This window comes from Rhipicephalus sanguineus, chromosome 3, assembly GCF_013339695.2.
Source record: "Rhipicephalus sanguineus isolate Rsan-2018 chromosome 3, BIME_Rsan_1.4, whole genome shotgun sequence".
Lineage (NCBI taxonomy): Eukaryota > Metazoa > Arthropoda > Arachnida > Ixodida > Ixodidae > Rhipicephalus > Rhipicephalus sanguineus.
In genome coordinates this window covers 43,529,017-43,543,573 of record NC_051178.1, presented here as the reverse complement: position 1 = coordinate 43,543,573, position 14,557 = coordinate 43,529,017, and the positions used below count along the sequence as shown (strand labels likewise).

General features: G+C 48.2%; 1 protein-coding gene across 1 annotated transcript in view; it reads right to left on the bottom strand.

The window, feature by feature from the left end:
- LOC119385426 (ATP-dependent translocase ABCB1-like) overlaps positions 1-14,557 on the bottom strand; it is a 132,463-nt gene that overhangs the window by 105,922 nt on the left and 11,984 nt on the right. Inside the window, exons 3-6 of the mRNA XM_049413986.1 lie at positions 7,375-7,499; positions 4,196-4,391; positions 3,388-3,501; positions 2,321-2,437 (exon numbers count right to left, since the gene is read on the bottom strand). Coding sequence (XP_049269943.1) covers positions 2,321-2,437; positions 3,388-3,501; positions 4,196-4,391; positions 7,375-7,499 — 552 coding nt within the window. The remainder of the gene's footprint in view (positions 1-2,320; positions 2,438-3,387; positions 3,502-4,195; positions 4,392-7,374; positions 7,500-14,557) is intronic.

Sequence of the window (14,557 nt, the reverse complement as noted above, 5' to 3'; positions counted from 1 at the left end):
ACTCGCTTCTTTAACTATTTTTTTCTTTTTTTGCGCTGCCCGTAGGAAAATGATCTGCCGTATAAATGTTGAAAAGGCTCTTTTCTATAGTTGACACTGTTTCCAAGTTTCTGTTTGAAATAGTAAAGGCGCCAAGGCGCCTCAAACTTAGGACCCTTTTTTGATTTCGGCCGTGTTTGCCATTTTTTCCCATTTTCTTCTTTTTGAGAACGGCATAAAAAAAGCATGGATGTAATTCACAGTAATGCGTATTAAAACCAGCAAAAGAAAGTTTCGACACATCGTTTATAGTTCGCGCTAAATTCGGCCGTGGAATCCGAAAACACTGCAGTGAGCAAAAACAGGAGGCACGCGCCGCCACCTTCAAATATTTTTTTGGCGCGCTGGGAGCGTTTCTTGGAAATAAAATTTTCAGTTCCGTGCACTTTGAATGTGCCCACACAACATATAAAAAACCCAGGCAAAACAAAAAATGCGGCCGGACAGGCATGTTCGATCTCTCGTGGAATCACCCAACAGCAAATATAGCTTTGAAGTTATTTTAAATGAATTTTGAAATTTGCGTGAGCGATCGACATCCTCGCGCTACTGACACCCTCAAAGGGGACCCTTGGTGACCCCCTACTTCCCTCACGTGACCACGCTGCAACAAGTTTTAATGGCGTCATAGCCGCCATTTTTTTACTGCGTTTGTTCCAGCATCCTACTGCTGGGCGCTGTTCTGTGTGCTGACGTGATCGAGTGCTGCTCCCGCTAGGTGGTGATAGTCGCAGCCGGAGGCTTGTCGTTTTTGAAACCGAAGCTGACACTGGTCGGTAATGAGGAGCCCGTAATTATTTGTCTGTCGCGCGCTGCAGCAAACGATGTGCCGTGTTATGACTAAGAAGCCCCCAGCAACACATTGCAGCAAAAAAACGCGAGGACAAATTTTTGTGTCAGTATTCCTTTAACGAAGCGGACAAGGAGGGCGATTCCAAGAAACGTGAGCGAACAACTGCTCAGCCACCAAACTCTTACGGGAGCTGGCATTGGAGAGAAAAAAGTTAATGAAAAACAAGCGAGCTTTTAAAAAGTGTTAAAGGGTTCGAGGCGCGGGACCGTAGTAGTTAGACCTCAGGGCAAACCTCAGTGGCTCCGACTGCACTCCGGGTGCAGTCATGATATTGTCCTGTTCACAGGAAGGAAGGTGCAGTGCCACAACAGAAAAACGAAGCCCGTGTGTCGGGACCAGAGGGTAATTTCTTGGACTTCCCATCTAACATGGAAGCTCTCATTCTACCACACCTCACTGATATTCTTGACAATATAACCACACCTCCTTCTCCATTTTTGGATCATAGTGTTTGCCTAGTGGTGACCGATACTATTATGCCTGCCACTGCTACACCATTCCAAACACCATTTGCACCGCTGCACCTTCTCGCACCTCGCTGCCCCTAAGCAGAGACACTGCAGGTTATTCACGACTTTTTTATTGCTTTGACATTTACCTCTTACATTTCACCGGTTTTTTGTCGATGTAACGCTTTATTTCTCCACAGACCGCACGTCACACAAAAGCGCATGTTAGTTACACGTTCTCTGTCACTTCATCTGAAGATTTGGCTCAGCGGAGTTGTGGAGAGAACCACATCACAAGCGGATAATTATAGAAGAAACATTTACTAAGCCACTGAAAGCAGTTTATACGCGTAAACATATTTATTCTGTAATTTCATGTTAGCCCTGGCCTCACGTGATTGTGCGAAAGCTTTAAACATGTGCACCAGGATTCGGGGTTTTTTTTTGGCAAAAAACACAGGTAACCTACAAAAGATGGCTACAAAACATCGCGGTTGTGATGCTTGGATTTGTAAATAGTATTTAATGAGTTATCGACCAACACATCGCAACTTTCCACATTATGCCTTCGTTCGTGTGAATACACGCGGCTACGCTGCATGATGAACTGCTTTCCTCATAACTATAATTGTTGCCATACATTCATTCTATTTGGTTCAGATGGAGGCATACAAAAACTGAATTATTAGAGGAACGGTCTCATTTCTAAAACTTACATTCATTCGAATTGCCACCAAGCCTTTTGACACTGCTATGTTAATACTCTGTTGCAAGGATAGCCAGTGCGCAAGGGAATGCGCAACAATATAAGAAAAGTTCCCGTAAGGAAATAGCATTGCAAGCTTTACAACCAAATGAGATGGTTCAACTCTCTTTCCGGTATGAAACATAAGAAACAAATGATTTCGCTTCTAGAAAATTGGGGCGCACACGCAGACTTTTCACATAACATCCCCGCATGCTGCCTCAGATGACTCACCGGTGTGCTGGTGGGGGGTAGAGAAGGGTAGGAGAAAGTGACCTCGTTGAATTGGATGGCACCTTCGAACTCCATTGGCTTAATCCCTTCGGTAGACCTGCTGTCGATGGCCGGTTTCTGGCAAAGAAAGAGTACGAACAAGGCTACGCAACCAAACTCTGTGTGCGGTGTAACCGCGGTGGTAAACGAAGTGCGCCCCGCGATGACGCACACGAGATTTGAACAACTGATTTTATTTATTACGCCTCGCATCTATTGCTGAATTAAAGGAAGGTGCTTGCAATGTCCTAGAAAATCAGCACGTATGGGCTTGCGAGTCACTCTAGATAATGAAGAGCCGTGAATACCAAAAAAAAGTGCAGATGTGCAACAAGTTAAGAACTTGCAGCGATAAACAAAATCCGAATAAATCAAATGTCTATTCAAGCTGCTCTGAAGAAAAGGATGGACTAAATTTTAGGGTGGAGATTCGATTGTGCGCGAACTGCTAATTCTGCTGGTGTGTATTAGAAGAGCGAGGAAATTAAACGTGTTGTCTTAGAAAAGTCACTTTTATCTTGGAGTCCAATACTGGCTTATTCTAAGCTTTGGATTATTACCAACCTGTATAGTGTCCCAAATGTAATATCAAGGCACTACGTCGGAGCATGTATCTATTGAAATACAAAACCATTATCTCCCAGTCATCATTCTGCCACAGAATTGCGAGGAAAAGCACAATAAACTACAAGCTAGCATGAGATTGACTACGCGCATTCATATATTCCTGTCACGCTTGGACACTGAATGAATCCCTGCAGCCGTGGCGCTAAATTTTACCTCACTTCAGCAACATGCAAGCATAATAAAAATTTGCTCACTTCGTTTGAAGGAGCTAGAAACAAATAATTATGGATCGTTACATCAGTTTTAAAGATACATAACGCGCTTGTGCCCAAAGTCAACGGTCCACGTAACTTATTTAGTGCAGTCATACGACTGTACGTTCTGATATTGCGGCACAGTTGTAATGATGCAAGCTCATAAGTCTACTGAAGTTATTGCCACTGCATGATAAAAATACTCACCCTATCGATAACCTGATAGACTTTTCCGGCTGCACGTTTCGCATTGGCGAAAGCATGAAAGTACGGCGTCGCTTGTCCCAGACTCATGGAGAACATAAGAACGCTGAAGAACACCTGTTAAGGAGGGAGACATATTGATGTACAAGGCTTCTGCGACTGTTACAAGCGGAATATTAAGAGGTTAATGACAGTAACCGCGATCTCACATCTCATACTCAAAGGACGCAAGCTACAGCATTCAGCTGCTTGGTGCATAGCTGTTGATGGTAGTGACTCGAAAGTTTCGAAACTAAACAAATGGCGGAAGGATAAGTGAAAGATGCATAGGCTAAATATTATGAAAAAGATTACAGTACATTTGAATGTTATACGCCAAGAGTAAGCGAATAAACACCTGAAGCAACACACGTATGGCGTCGTATGGTGTTGTGTACGTTAGCAAGATATCGAATGGCTCTTCAGTTGGTACCATCTTGAAAAAAGCTTCCAAAAAGGAGTCTATAGTAAAGCGCTAGGTAGACCCTTGCAACGCCACATTTGTCCCCTGCATGGTATAACAGAAGATGGGGAACAGTCCCAATCACACCTACGTAAGAATGACGATGCTTAATATCCTCGTCGACGAAAATGGCGCAGGAAGACCACGGACACGAGAAAAGGACACGCAACAATCTTCTCGTGTCCCTGTTCTTAGTGCGCTATTTTCGTCGATGATGTACCAACATGCCCAACGGAAACTATGCCTAATAATGTTTTTTTACCCCAGGTGCAACGTCGACTGTTTCTGTATGTTGCAAACAGCACTCACGATTATAAGCGTGCTCGTGTCGTACTTCCTCTGTCCGGGCGGGAGCTCAAAGTCTCCCACTATCAGATCGATGCCGTACCAGAAGCCGACTGCATAGTTCGCGAAGATCGAGGTCCAGATGACGGACACTCCGAGGCTGGCAACCAGGCCCTTGCGGAAACCCGTTTGCGTTGCACGATCCAAACCATCCGAGTAGCTGTAATTGCAGGCGTATCGATGGACTGTACACCCCATCTCATCGTGTCATGCGCGGGAAGATATGCTCAACTCTGCATCAATAAAACTCATGTAAACAACGTACGGCAATCACAGCACTAACCAAAGGTCCTGAGCATCGGTTTCTCACTCCTAAAAAGGCAGAAATCGTTCCTCACGGAGTGATGCTCATTGAAACATATTGCGATGTTTGACAATAATGTGCACATGGGGTAAAAAGAAAGACTAAATTGGGAGCAGCGCAGCGCGTGTTTAAAACATTACACAAGAATAATTTAAGTTCTTCTAACGCTGCTTGAGTACAGCTTCCACTTTTACACCTTCATCCAAGTACGTGCATTCGTTAGGTAAATACGTGAACAGGACCGAAAAGACGACTAACACGCGAGAAACAGCAAGCACATATAGGAAACGTGAGATCGTCAACGTTCAACCAATTGTGGCCTTTTAGTGTTTGATAATATTGACACGCATTACTTTATGTATTAGATCAGTGATTAGAATTTATCGAAACAGCAGTGAATCATTCGTGTAATGTGCATCGATAACATTACAATTCTAAAAAAAAGATAGGCGAAATGACAGTTCGTGCGATAGACCACTCGCAGCATTTGCGATGAGGGTCTTGTACTGTTTTCAAATACACAGTGTTCCAACGATCCAGCTGTGACGCAAAAAATTTAACTATCGAGAAGAGATTGAGCGAAAGCACAGTTGTATCAAAACAGCGTGGTAGAAATTGTCAAGCGGCAGGCAATTATGTTGCAATTATGTAAAGTTAACTTAGTGGGCAAGTCTTTCTACAACCTTGTTGAGATGAAGTTTATCATCTAGGAGTGCTTGCCAAATCATGATAAATATAAATGCACTTGCTCAACAGTGTGTGTCTAATCATCGGGGTCGCACCATTTTACGCAGCTTACTCTATCTGCAATCATTTTCCCACTTCTGATTCGCTGAGCTACGCTGCGTCAGCGCACTAGTGATTGGTTGAATGATCCTTGAAGCTCTTCCAATATGCTCAGCTATCGCTCTATCGTCTCAAGGCTGCTCTTTCCTGTCCTTTCAGCACACGTCGTGTGTCCGACAGTACGACGCAAGTGACGTCACCATTATGTAAGACCATCAATTGGTTAACTGAGCATGGCGAGTTCTTTTCCGTCTCTTACGGTGCTTTTCTATGCAGTAGCACAGGCGTTCTCTCTTGTCGAATTTCTATGCCACTTAGCTTACTTCGACACAATAATAATGAGAACTAACAGACAGTAATGTCAAGGAAAGTATAGGGGACGTTATTCGTAGTAATTTTGGTAGAAATGCGAAGAAAGTAAAGTGGACGAAAAGATATCTTGCCCCCAGCGGGGAATGAACCTGCAACCTTCGAATTACGCATCCGATGCTCTACCATGTGAGCTACGGCGGCGGTCATGCCCCCCAGCTACTTCATGGGGTATATCTGCGCATGTAGACCTGGGAGTGTTAGTGAGCGCCAATCGCAGCCATCGCCGCGAACACTTTTTCTGCCTGCTGGCGTCACGTAGCACGTGATCTTTTTACGAGCTGGCAGCTGACCAATAATCCCTCGCATACTACCAGAAGGCATCAAGTCCGCCAGAACGAGACTCTCGCCATGAATGTACGAAAGAAGGGAATTTTAAGAGCTCGTTTTTCTTTGTTAGACACAGTATTAATGTAAAATTATTAGCTGGGGTAGCTGTCTGCCACCACCGCCGTTGTCCGCAACCGCTATCGCGCGAAATAAGAAGAACATGAGTTACATGAAAATGTCAAAGAATGGCTGAGATTCGAACGCGGGTCCTCTGCGTGGCAGCCGAGTATTCTACCACAGCGCCACGCTGGTGCTTGAAACTCCTTTGGAAAAATACCCTATAGAGGCGCCATGTCGGGCAACGAATCGCGTTAACATATGTAATGTAGCGTGGAAGTAGAGTAAAATAGCAACTAGGCATCACACAATGCTATTTGCGCGACGAGTATGTGGTTTCAAGCTTCCCGCCCACTACAAAGTCCTCAACCATAATTCTCCATCGTCATCAGTCACATGCAGCATCAACAAAGTGCACATAATGCCTTACGGATGTGCAGCGGGTACCTCGCGTATCCGCTTAAAGACGAATAATGGCATAACAGGTGCTTCCCTACTTCACAAAAATTATTGTTTATGGCGTACTTTGTATGTACACTCGCATTAGTTTCCCAAAGAGAGTCTAGAACGCGCCGCTCTTCCAGCTTTCGCGGTGAACGTGCTCCGCGCAGGCCTGACGCTTTCCTTTTCTACCTTTCATTGTGTTTCTTTCTCTCTCTCTGCTTTTTTTCTCTTTCTCTGTATAGTTTCCTCGTCCTCTCGCCCAAAGCAACATAGTGATATGATTACCATAAACGCATCTGCTAGCATGCCGTGATAGCCGAGTGGTTACGACGCTCGCCTTCGGGCCGTAGGTACGGGGGTTTGAATCCCGCTTCTCCAAGAAGTATTATTTCCTTTTACTTATTTCTTCTCTCCTCCTCCTTTTCCATACTCCAACGCTTTGCTGGGCGATGCATGGTGACGCCATCGCTCAGCAGGCGGCGCTTACCCGCCCGTTATTGTGCCAATGCCTCCCGAAGTTTTGCCAAGCTTAAGCCGCTCCGCTCTTGAAAGGGGGCACATGCGCCATATGTTACCATTCCACCTTCATCATAGCGCGGGGCGTCCACTAAGCATAAACCGAATTGCGGTTGTATGTAAAGAATGATACGACAATGGCACTTTATTGTGAGCCACTAATCCGAGGAGTTTGCATCGCGAACCCTGTTTCGTAAACATAATTACGCAGCTTTAAATATGCCAGACGGATTACTAATAAATAAATTGTTATCAAAACTAATCCAAACTGAAAATAGCCATTAAAGATGCATTCATACGCCAAGGACGCCAATGAAATGCGCTGACAACCATTTACCGTGTCATCTCCTTGTGCTGTCCGCCATAGGCAATCACGGTCTTGATGAAGGTGATCGCTTCCAAAGCCACGGCTCCCGCGTAGCGGTACTCGGTAGATTCCTCGGCTTCCAGCTTACACTGGGTCTGTAGGTGAGAACATAGGAAGGAGAAGCAAGTTTTGTTGCCTGTGCTTTGCACTGTCTGCGGCCGAAATAAAGCTTCGAGAGCAATTTACAGGCCACCACGCTTGCATTCCCACGCCTTACCCATATAAAATACAAGTACGCTTTTCATGGCTTAGAACGTTGTATAGCATAGGCTATATCGCTTCTTACTTGAATAAAGAGATGGTTTGCAGTGACAGATTCTGCCACCTGCTGAAATAAATGTTCTTTTGCTGTAATAAAACAGGCTCAGAAAAAAAGAAGCAACACAGAAACGGAATGGCCATGTTCCTTGCTTTACCAGTGTTTGCTTATCGCGCCGTAAATATGTGAAAGCAGCAATTAGGCCTACATGCATTGCTTGTGCCACATGTTAAAAATCAGCACCGCAATGTTTCAGAATCATGGCACGGTCCTAAGCAAGACACGCTGACGAGCTTACTTATTGAATACAATAACTAGTTTGCATGTAGTGACATTCGGAGCTGCTAGAAAAAAAGATGTCAAGGAACGCGTAAAGAAAGTTACATGTAGCTATTAAAGATGTGTCGGATTGGAAAGATACTGAAGAGAAAATGGCGAACCTTGCACTAGGTCGCACAAGGCTTGAAACAGTATAACTGGACTAATCTGAAGTCCTATCTGGTTGCTTCTAGGTTGTTGCTAGGAGTTAGCTAGGTTAGTCAGGACGCGGGTGTCCAAACTCCAGAACTGAGCGTTCGCACCTGTCAGATATCTACGGGCACGACGTCGTTGGCCTAGGACTTCCATCGCTTCGAGCTCTTCTCGCAGCCGCCGTTTCCTTTTCCGTTCCCTAGTATGGCAGCTTCGCACTATAGTCGTGCCAAGCCTGAAGGAAGAGCGCAGCTTGTTCCGTCCGGCTCTGGAATGCGTCGTCGCAAGCACCATTGCGTTTACTGCTGTTGGCCGCGCTCGGTCGCTGCTTGGAGGAAGCCACCGATCGCGGCATTTCTCGGAAGTATGCGCAACTTTGGAGCGCAGCAGACGGGGTTCGACAGGAAACGAAGAGTTTCGTTCGCTCTCTCCTGGCGTGGTGCTGTTTGCCTGGGATTCGTCCTGAAAACCGTTACGCGATCTTGACACCAGAGCGAGGGGGAACGGACCGTCTCTCCCTCGAGGTCAGCGACACTACTCTTCCCTTCCACCCTCCGGACTCTCATCCTCGCCGCCGGGTCGTCGAGCCATCCGATTGGCGGGAGCTGCGGACACGGGGTGCCTCGGGGTTGCCCGACGGGTGGCTAGGGAAGCTGAAAACTGTCACACAACTCTCTCTTCTTCTCGACCCTCTTGAGTGTGGAATGAAATAAACCTCCGTCTGTGGAGAACGGGTGCGTCTCCTCTCTGCTAACGGGATGGGTCCGGTGACGAGAGCACGCTACCAATCGTGACCCGTGACCGGCCGGACCTAGGTCCCAACAAACGGATGGCAGCGGTGGGATCGAGCCGATCGACCTGACGGAAATGCTGAGACCTGCTACCCGGAGGACCTAACGTTGAACGACGGCTCCTCGTGGGACTACTGACATCTGCGGAAGGAACGTGCGCGGATACATGACTGCGGAGGGTGAGTGCATGACTGTTCTTCCCTGAGATATCACTTGGCTTTGCGTATCATTGTGGTACAAAGCAGTGATTTAGAGTAACCGTTGACGGAAGATTGAGAGTACGTCAAGGTTGTGTTAAGGGAAGTTAGCAGCACTAAGGGCAGCCATGAATTTGAAGAGGCTTAAAAAGCCGCAGTTGTTAGAGCTGGCCCGTGAGTTGGGCCTCCAAGTTGCCGAGACGAGAAGAAAGCCGGAGATCATTGATGAGATCGAGGGACTTGGGGCAAACGAGGAGGAACTCAGGGAATGCTTGGATGCCATTGAGCTTAGAAAAGAGGAGCTCCGGGAGGAAAGGGAAAGAGAGGAACAGAAGCGCCGTGAGGAAAGAGAGGAAAGGGAACGCATGGAACGGCATGCTATCGAAATGAAACGCCTAGAAGTTGAGCTGGTGAAGGCTCAATCTTCGAACGGAGCTAGTGCAGTGGCGCGAGAGAAAGAACGCCGAATGACAGACTTGATGCCATCCTACGCAGTAGGAGGGGACTTGGGTCTTTTTCTTGTGCACTTTGAGCGCACGTGTGAGCGGGAAAAATTCGCCATAGACACGTGGCCGCAGCGCTTACTTACGCTGCTGCCATGTGAAGTAGCTGACATTATAGCCCGCATGGGGAAGGAAGACGCAGAGGACTACGATAGGGTGAAGGCGAGTCTGCTCAAAAAGTACAGATTGTCGGTAGAAGCGTTCAGGCGAAAATTCGGAGAGGTCGAGAAATTTGAAGATGAGTCCTACCCAGAGTTCGCGTACACCCTAAAGGTAAACCTGGAGGAATGGCTGAGAGAGGAGGGTGCGCTCGGCGACGCGGAAAAGACTCTGCAGTGCTTTGCGTTAGAGCAGTTCTTCCGTCGGCTGCCTGAAGACATTCGGTATTGGGTTCAGGATAGGCCAGGCGTAGATACTATCACGAGAGCAGCAGAGCTAGCCGAGGAGTATGTAACTCGTCGTGTTGTCGTAGGCAAAGAGGCCCCCAGGAAGGAGATGAGTAAATACCGACCAGACAAGCCGCCGCGATGGGCTAAGTCGAGTCAGTATAGACTGAAGGAGAGGTCAGAGTCCGGGGAGGTAGTGACGAGAACGCGAGGGGAAAGCAAGAGGCGCCCGAAAAGGGGGCTGAAGGGCAACAGAAAGAGGCGTTCGAGGCCAAGAGGCCAGTAGTTTGCTTCAGGTGCCAACAGACAGGGCATATCGCTTTGGGATGCAAGAACCCCAAAGTTGTGTTGATGTCTCTGTGTAGTAACGATGAAAACCTGAAATTGCTAGAACCGTACATCCGTGACCTCGTCGTCAACGGCCAACCGTGCCGCGTGCTTCGCGACTCGGCCGCCACAATGGACGTGGCGCACCCGTCTTACGTCGAGGAAAGTCAGTTCATGGGAGAATATGCTTGGATAAAAGAGGCGGTTGAGGCTAACAGTGGCTGTCTCCCAGTAGCAAGGGTCCGAATTGAGGGCCCTTTCGGAGTTTTAGATACTGAAGCCGCCGTGTCGGCACATCTCCCGGCGCAGTACCCGTATTTGTTTTCTAACAAGTCAGAGGATATGCTGCGACAAAGAGGAATCGGGTTCAGTGAAGGTATCGTACAAGCCCTAACTCGCTCCAAGGCGAGGGAACTCGCGGCTCAGACAGTTTGTAAACATCCTGTGGCGGAGGAAACAGCTGTGGCGGAACCATCCTTATCCAGCACCAAACCGGAGAGCCCCGTAAAGCGGCTGAAAACACGCTTACTAAGAAACGGTGCAGGAAACAGGACGAACCTGGGGCATCTCGAGAGGTGGAATGCACCAGAAAGCTGCTAGGGGTAAGTCCTGCCACTCTGATAGGAGAGCAGAAACGGGACTCTACTCTCCGTAACTTGACGCCAGACGCAAAGGAAGGTGTGCGCAAGCAGAACATTCAGTTCATCAAGAGGGGAGGTGTCCTCTACAGAAAATACAGGAGTCGGAAAGGAGTTCAGTTTGATCAACTCGTCGTACCTTATTCCTACCGCAGCGAGCTGCTGCATCTGGTCCACGGAGGTCTTTGGTCAGGGCACCTAGGAATCAGAAAAACAAAAGACTGTTTGTTACGGGAGTTTTACTGGCCCGGCTGCTTCCGAGAGGTGGAGGCATTTGTGAGGACCTGTGACACCTGCCAACGTATTGGCAAGCCAGGGGATAAGGCTAAAGCACCGATGAAGCTTGTCCCCATTATCACTGAACCTTTTCGCAGGCTAGTTATAGACACAGTGGGTCCGCTTCCTGTAACGCAATCCGGGTATCGGCATATACTCACGGTGCTCTGCCCAGCCACGAAATTCCCGGAGGCAGTACCGCTTAAGGAACTGAGCTCGGAGGAGATAGTAAAGGCGCTCTTGTCGATCTTCGCGCGCGTGGGCTTCCCCGCAGAAATTCAGTCTGATCAGGGATCTGTCTTTACAAGTGCTCTGACCTCGACTTTTCTAGAAAAGTGTGGGGTAAAAATCATCCACAGTTCTGTATACCACCCCCAGTCAAATGCCGTAGAAAAAGTGGATTCAGTCATGAAACGGCTGCTGCGAGCCCTTTGTCATGAGCACAAAGGAGATTGGGAGGCTTGTTTGCCGGCAGCTATGTTCGCACTTCGAATCGCTCCTCACGAATCAACGGGCTTTCCACCTGCGGAGCTTGTTTACGGGCGTGCTCTGCGATCTCCTCTTCGCATTATTCGAGATTCCTGGGAGGGCCGGGAGGACGACCCGTCGGTCGTGGCATACGTGCTTGAGTTGTTGGACAGACTTTACACCGCTCAGGAACTAGCTGGGCAGGAAATGCGCATTGCTCAAAGCAACGCTAAGCGCTACTATGACAAAACAGTCCGAACGCGAAGCTTTGGAGTAGGTGAGAAAGTGATGATACTGAGGCCATCACCGAAAAATAAGCTTCAGGTTCAGTGGGAGGGACCAGTTGAAGTTCTTCAGAAGTTATCGGATACAAATTACTTGGTTGCTGTGCCGGGAAGGCGGAAAACACAAGTGTACCACAGTAATCTACTCAAACTCTACCAGCAAAGGCAAGCCATAGTGAACATGTCACTCAACCAACCGGACGAAATGCCTGTTGACTTCCCGGAGTTGACAAGAGAAAAAAATGATATCCACAGGACTATTGGTAACCTGGTAGAGAAGGCAGAGTTGAAGCCAGATCAGAAGGCCGAACTGACCGAACTGTTGTTTGAATTTAAAGATGTATTTTCAGACACACCCGACAGAACCAAAGCCTTAGTTCATGATATTGAGCTGACTTCCTCAGAATTAGTTCGTTCAAAGGCTTACCGTGTTTCGCCTCGACAACGTGAAATATTGGCCGCGGAGATAGGCAGGATGCTAGAGTTAGGGGTGATAGAGCCAGGAGAGAGTGATTATACGTCGCCTCTCATCTTGGTCGAGGTCCCCCGAAAGGAGCCGCGACCGTGTATTGACTACCGCAGACTCAACTTGATTACAAAGGACCAGACCTATCCTATACCGCATATTGAGGAGAGGCTTGAGCGGGTAAGCAGTGCCAATTTCATCTCGACTTTGGATTTAGTCAGAGGCTACTGGCAGGTGCCTTTAACTGAGAGGGCTAGTAGGCTGGCGGCGTTTATTTCCCCGATGGGAACATTTTGGCCAAAGGTCCTTAGCTTTGGATTAAAGAATGCACCCTATTGTTTCTCTGGCCTGATGGACAAGGTGCTACAGGGTATGGAGGACTTTGTACTCCCTTATCTAGACGACATTGCTATATTTTCTTCTTCATGGGTCGACCATGTGAAACACTTGCGAGCCGTGCTATGTCGTCTGCGTGAGGCCAACTTGACAGTGAAGGCGGCGAAATGCCAATTGGGACGCGCTGAGGTGGCTTACCTAGGGCATGTGATAGGTCAAGGCTACCGCAGGCCGTCAGAGGTCAAACTGGCCGCCATCGACAATTTCCCTCAACCTCGAACGAAGAGGGACATACGGTCATTTCTTGGTTTGGCCGGTTATTACCAAAGGTATATTCCGAATTACTCCGAGATTGCTAGTTCGTTGACTGATGCTTTAAGGAAAACGGAACCCGAGATGGCAAAGTGGGATGAGGCCAAAGAGAATGTATTTTCTACGCTGAACAAAGCACTAACGAGTCAGCCGGTGTTGAGCGCGCCTGACTACTCTAAGCCATTCATTCTCCAGTGTGATGCCAGCGACCGGGGTATGAGTGTCGTGCTTTGTCAAAGGGGAGAAAACGACCATGAACACCCGGCACTGTATGCCAGTCGAAAGCTTTCGGTTCGCGAGGAAGCATACAGTGCATCAGAAAAGGAGTGTGCCTGCGTTTTTTGGGCGGTGCAGAAGCTAGCTTGTTACATCGCTAGTTCAAGGTTCACTATAGAAACTGACCACTGTCCTCTGACGTGGCTACAGTCCATGTCTTCCAAAAACGGCCGTCTCTTGCGCTGGAGCTTGGCTCTTCAACAGTACACTTTTGATATTCATTACAAGAAGGGTAGGCTCAACGGCAATGCAGATGGTCTGAGTCGTTGCCCCTAGTGCACCGAAGACTTCAAAATGATTTCCTGTTTCCTATTTTCACAATAACCTTTTGTTAGTGTTAATGTAATCATTTGTCTGTGTCTTGATTATAATGTGGTACGTGGAGTAGTGGTTGCTTTTGGTGTTGATACAGGAGGGAAATAAAATTCAAAGTAGAACATGGGGAAGCGAACACCACGAGGAAGGCAAAGCCCGGAGAATCTCGGTGGAGAATTGCCATGCGCTTGCTTGTTTGTGGTTGTGTGTTCGGCGCGATTTCATTCCAGTCCTTAGGCCTTCAGGTGCTAGTTCAGCGGGGCAGACGGCCACCTTACAGGGCATGGCCTTTGGAGAGTGCTGTCGGAGGAAGATATGCCGTTCCTGCAGGCGTTGCTCCTTGTGTGCCGGCGGTGATGTGATCATCGAATCCTTGGTGTTCCGGCGTGGAGTAGTGGAGGACGAGTTGCGATTCGGATCCCTCTGCACAGTACCTGCTGGCCATTGTACCTCGGGATCTTCTTCCCCGGCGGAGAAGCTGTTCCGTCCGGCTCTGGAATGCGTCGTCGCAAGCACCATTGCGTTTACTGCTGTTGGCCGCGCTCGGTTGCTGCTTGGAGGAAGCCACCGATCGCGGCATTTCTCTGAAGTATGCGCGACTTTGGAGCGCAGCAGACGGGGTTCGACAGGAAACGAAGAGTTTCGTTCGCTCTCTCCTGGCGTGGTGCTGTTTGCCTGGGATTCGTCCTGAAAACCGTTACGTGATCTTGACACCAGAGCGAGGGGGAACGGACCGTCTCTCCCTCGAGGTCAGCGACACTACTCTTCCCTTCCACCCTCCGGACACTCATCCTCGCCGCCGGGGCGTCGAGCCATCCGATTGGCGGGATCTGCGGACACGGGGTGCC